Here is a 5,877-nt window from a genome sequence, read left to right as displayed (position 1 = left end):
GCTGGCAACTCACGGCAGCCCAGCTCCAGGTCGAGCTGTTGTTCAGCATCCTAGCTGTAGAGGGCAGTGTCACTGGCCCTCATACATGGGATCCGAACCGGGGACCTCTGGTGTCCCAAGCCAGCTCTTAACCAACGCGCCACTCAGCCGCCCCTGAGTGGGTCTGAATTTTATCAAATACTTTTTCTCTATCTTTTGAGACAACCCTACAGTTTATTTTTGAATTCTGTTAATATGGTGAATGATGTTGACTGATTTTTGAATGTCAGGACAGTCTTGCATTCTTAGGATAACATGGCCATGATATGTTATGACCTTTATATATTTCTGGATTTGATTTGCTCATATTTTGTTAAGGATTTTTGTGTCTACATTGATGAAGGGTATTGGTGTGTAGTTTCCAGGTCTCATGAAATGGCATAGGACATATTTTTTAGTAGTTTCTTTATGCATTTCTTAAATATGCATTTTTTATCTTTTCATAATATATTTAGCATTAATATTGTACTAATTTACAGAGAATATAAGAACCTTGCAAAAGTATGAGTCCACTTACCTTCCCTCGATTTTTTGTGCTTTAATTTTCAAATGTTTTACATTTACATACATACATTATAAATTCCCCAATACAGTGCCCTCTTTTCTTTTTTACTTTATTTAGCCAGTCATATATGTTTTAACGAAATTACGAGGGTAAAAAGTTGACTTTTATGTTTACCCATATACTTATAATTTTTGATGTTCTTCATGCCTTTCTGAAGATCGGGGTTTTTCTTTGGTTTTCTTTTTCTGCAGCCTGAAGCACTTCATCAGCAATTCTTATAGAGTGGGTCTGCTGGTAATGGATTATATTAGGTTTCATTTACCTGAAAAAGTCTTTATTTTTAATTCATTCTCAAAGGATATTTTTCCTAGATGTAGAAATCTGGTTTCTCAGTTTTTCCATCAGTACTTTAAAGATATCATTCTATTGTCTTTTGGTCACCATTGTTTCTGATTGTAAGTCAGCAATCTTTTGTTTTTTTGGCCTCATGTAACATGTCTTTTTTTTTTTTATGCCTTTAAGATATTCTGTTTAACTTTAGTTTTCAGCAGTTTGCCTGTGATGTGCCTGTGTGTTATTTTTCTTCATATTTATCTTGCTTGTGGTTCTTGGGCATCTATAATCCTTAAATATATGCCATTCTTCCAACTAAGGAAATTTTTAGACTTATTCAAATTTATGCCCATTTTGTCTCTTTTCCCTCCTGGGAATTTAATTACAGGTATGTTAGACATTTTACATTGTCCCATGTGTCACTGAGGCATGCTGTTCTCTCTCTCTTCACTTTTTTCTATTTGTACTTCTGATTTGATCATTTACATTGATTTAGCTTCAAATTTATTGATACTTATTTTCCTGCCATCTCCATTATTCCATGAGTCCCATTCAGTGAAATTTTTATTCTAATATTATGGTTTTTAGTTTTATAATTTCTTTTTGTTTTTTTTGTTTTTTGTTTTTAATTTTATTGGGGAACAGTGTTTTTCCAGGACCCATCAGCTCCAAGTTAAGTAGTTGTTTCAGTCTAGTTTTGGAGGGCTCAAATCAGTGGCCCATTTGGGCATCGAACTGGCAACCTTGGTGTTATGAGCACTGTGCTCTAACCGACTGAGCTAACCAGCCACCCCATTTTTGCTCTTTTTTTTATAGTTTCTATTTTTCTGCTGAGATTTCCTATTTGTTTTTTTACTATAAACATGCTTTCCTTAAGCATAGTTTTATTAGCTGTTTTAAAACTCCTTGCTGATTCTAACATCTTCGTCATCTTGTGATCAGTCTCTATTGACTGTCTTGTCCCTGAGGTATCGGTTACTTTTCCTATTTCTTTATATATCTAGTAATTTTAGATTTTTTTAGCCTGTACTTTGTGACACATTGTAGATACCCTGGTTTCTGTTATATTCCTCTGAACAAGTATTCTATAATATGTAGCAGCTTACATTTCTGTGTTTTAAGAGAGGCCCACACATGTGATGTTCAAACATCAACCAGTGATATGCATCCTCCCCTACAGCTAGAATTTCAATTTCCCTACTCATGGACCTCCCCTCTCTCCTTCCAGCTGCTATGATCATCCAAAACTCTGTCCTCTGGTTCAAGCCAGTAACACTGAGTTTCTGACTGAGTTTTAGCCACACTGCTGCAGTGTACCCTCAGTCAAAAATCAAATTTAAAAAGGGGGTATGGGAGACTGGGGATCCTAGTGTTGGTTTCCCTTCAGTTTTCTTCTGGCTTTGGTTGCTCTCTTGTGCCTTCAGGTAGTTGGTTTTTTAAGTTTATTTTAGTTTATAGTTATTATTGATGGCAGGGTTTGTCTGATAATAGGTACTCCTTTGATAGTGAAAGCAGATTTCTAAGTTTGTGGGAAGCCAGAAGTCTCAGAAGTATGCAGGAGTAATGTACGTGTGTGTATGTCTATATATATTCATAGGGAAAAAATTTTTTGTCTTATTTACTATAAAGTAAAAATGCTAGGGATGGCCAGTTAGCTCAGGTGGTTAGAGTGCAGTGCTCATAACACCAAGGTTGCCAGTGCCATCCCCACATGGGCCACTGAGCTGCACCCTCCACAACTAGATTGAAGACAACTATTTGACTTGGAGCTGATGTGTCCTGGAAAAATACACCGTTCCCCAATTTAAAGAATAAATTAAAGTAAAAATGCTAGTAATCTTGTAAAATCTATGAAATGTAAATGCAGTTTTATTTGTTTTTTAGGTAAAAAGCTTTCCATAAACAACAATGGGAAGTGAATTTTACATGTTTTGTTGTTTTACAAAAAATATTATAGCAATATTAATGGAACACGAAAATGAAAAAATTTACTTGGTCCATTTAGCCCCAACAAATCACATTTTTTCATTTTTTTCTGTTTCTTGTTTACATATATTTGTGCTTTTATGCATGCATTGATATAATACTCTAACTCTGGTTTTTAAAAATTATATGTTTTCAGTATTATTATAGTATTTATATTTATAATCTAATGGCTGTAAAATATTCCATTAAGTTGTGCCATTATTTAATCCTAAGGGATTTATTTTCTCAAGGTTTAATAAAATTGTCTCCAGGGTTCAGGTTGGAGACTTTCTATAAAAGTTTCCTTGCTGTCTTAGATACATAGAATTAATGAAAGAAGTATATGTAAATGCTTTTAATTGGTAGTATATTCCTTTATATTTTTCCAGATGAGCTTTATTCTCAGTAAGTGCTTCAGATATTGTAAATTATAGCAAAATTTGTCTACTTTTAGTAAATTTTAGCAAAATTTGACATGTATTATTGGTTAACTCTGCAATTGACCATGTTTCTTTCCTCTCTCTCTCTCAGCTAAATGTTGCCAGCTACCTACAGATGATCTGCTTAACTGAAAATTTTAGAACTGATGTAAAAGACTTTGTAACATTGTTAACTGCAAATACTTGTGATATAAGGAAAAGTATCCTTTACTTACAATTCTGGATTAGAAGTGGAGGTGGAGTTTTAGAAGAAAGGCCATTATCCCTTTGTCGTAAGTTGATCTGTTATAAAAGAAATTTCTATAATGGGACCCTTTGTTAAAATATATGTTACACCAAAACATTTGAAAGAGTATAAAAATTTTGAGCATCCAGGTATCATGTTAATCTTAGAAATAAACATACATATGTCAACTGTGTTGATGAAAAGTTTTGTAAACATTAAATGTAGGTAGACTGAATTAAACTGAACCTAGAACAAATTGTTACTGATACATTGGTAAACATATAGTTTCTTATAAACAAATAGAATTCTATTATTTAGCAACTTCTTTTTTTGTTTTTTGTTTTTTGGGGTTTTTTTGTTTGTTTTTTTTTAGCTGAGCCATCTTGCTACCTGTTGGCAGCTCAGCGGCTGCTCAGCTTGGGCTGGACTCGAACTGCTGTTGCTCAGAGCTCAAACTCTTGAGCGAGNGGGAAGGGGAACAGACAAGTTGCTGTCCTTTTGTTCTTCAGTCTAGTTGTGGAGGACGTCGCTTCATTGGCCCATGTTGGTATTATCATTGCGCTCTTCCCCCAGGTGAGGCAGATCGGTTGCCGGCCACTAGACCACTGCTCACGGTGGCTCTTGGCTGCTCACGGCAGCTGACAGCCACTCACGGCAGCTTCCTGGAGCCCCCTGCAGCCCCACTGCAGCCTATGCCATCACTAGCAACTCATGGCAGCCCAGCTCTAGGTCGAGCTGTTGTTCACCATCTTAGCTGTAGAGAGCGCAGCATCACTGGTCCCCATGTGGGATCTGAACCAGTGCCCTGCTGCTCAGAGCTGGTGTTCCAAGCCAACTCTTAACCAATGCGCCACTCGGCTGGCCCAATATTTTTTATTTTAAGATTATGCATTTCTTACCTTCTGTTAAAATGCCCTATTTTTATGACATGATAGTGACATCTATGATAATTTTTCAAACTCAAAATTTTCAATAAGTTTTTTCAAACATCTATAAGATGCAAGGTATATATGTAATAAGACCTGTGGAGATAAGGTATGCAAAAAAAAAGGAATAGGACACAGACATGGAATTGTGCACATATGATGGTATGTATGGAAGATTCTGCTCCGAGGCCATATGATAATAATTAGGACATGTAAGGACTGAATCAGGGTACTTAGAGGGGAGAAAAGGACATTCTCTGGAATAAATGCTGGGCGCCATTGGCTTCCGGGTTGGGAGAGATCAACCACTTATTTTTTAACTTCGTATCCATCCTCCTCAGCATCCTTAGAAAAACATACTGTTTACTTGCAATGTCAGTTTACTGTAGGGCTAAGCCAAACTTGGACAACAAAGTTCTGTAATGTACTCAGTATGTACCCTTATCACTTTTCCTCCAGCTTTTTCTGACCTCATATATTATAGATGTAGAGAAATTGAGTGGAGGGATTATTATCATTATTTGCTTCAAGAATGTATATTTCTTTGGAAAAGAATATCTTTTCCAAATGACTGGTTTTACGTTCTCTACTGATAGAATAACTGTAACAATACAGTAATATTTGAGTGTATAGAATATTTGAATGTAAGAATGAGAGAAAATTTCTGTATCTTTGATTTTTAACTGGTAAGAGTAGAAATATAGACTGTGGATAGCTGTTTTGCTATTTGTTTGATTTTTAGAATATTTATCTTTAAGTGCAATTTGGTTTTGGCAGAAAAATTAAATTCTCCGAAGAAAGTTGTTACATCACCAAGGAAACTTCCTCCACCATCACCACAAAGTAGTGGACCAAAACGAGCACTTCCACCTAAAACTTTGGTAAATTATTTTAAAGTGTCTTCCAAGCCAAAAAATAATGAAGAAATAGGGGAACTTCTGGAAAATAATAAAGGTAAGACATTAAATTGAGAAAATAAATTTGACCTTTTTATGACCCTGATGCATACATTCATCAGTTTCTATTGCTGTTTATTAAACCTAGTGACACTGAGGAGCTTTGATATTTTGTTTCAGTTTTGATAGAGGATTTCAGTTTGAGTTTATCTATGGAAATATCCACTGTCCTATTACAAGTTGATTTTATGTAAAATATTAATATTTTATTTATGCAGGAATGAAAACATATTTTGAACAGAAACAAATTATTCAGACTAAATCTACAAATACAACTAATTCAAATGTCAAAGAATTTGGAGCTGAGGAGCCCAGCAAGAAAAATGCAACATCTCTCATCCTTTTTGAAGAGGTAGGATTACAGAGGTATACATTTCTGATATCAGGTGATAAAAACTTATTCTAAAGATTACTATATGTGTTACTATAAAGTAATACAAAATAGCCAAGAAAGTCAGGAACACTTGTATCTATTTAAAACTAAAGC

At 35.1% G+C, this 5,877-nt stretch overlaps 1 protein-coding gene across 1 annotated transcript in view; it reads left to right on the top strand.

Moving 5' to 3' along the window:
- ATAD5 (ATPase family AAA domain containing 5) overlaps nt 1-5,877 on the top strand; it is a 51,751-nt gene that overhangs the window by 32,790 nt on the left and 13,084 nt on the right. The window contains exon 19 of the mRNA XM_019646970.1: nt 3,374-3,554. Coding sequence (XP_019502515.1) covers nt 3,374-3,554 — 181 coding nt within the window. The remainder of the gene's footprint in view (nt 1-3,373; nt 3,555-5,877) is intronic.

The sequence above is a fragment of the Hipposideros armiger genome, unplaced genomic scaffold (genome assembly GCF_001890085.2).
Source record: "Hipposideros armiger isolate ML-2016 unplaced genomic scaffold, ASM189008v1 scaffold_108, whole genome shotgun sequence".
Lineage (NCBI taxonomy): Eukaryota > Metazoa > Chordata > Mammalia > Chiroptera > Hipposideridae > Hipposideros > Hipposideros armiger.
Note: the sequence above shows the minus strand (reverse complement) of the source record. Positions and strands in the feature narration are given on the sequence as shown.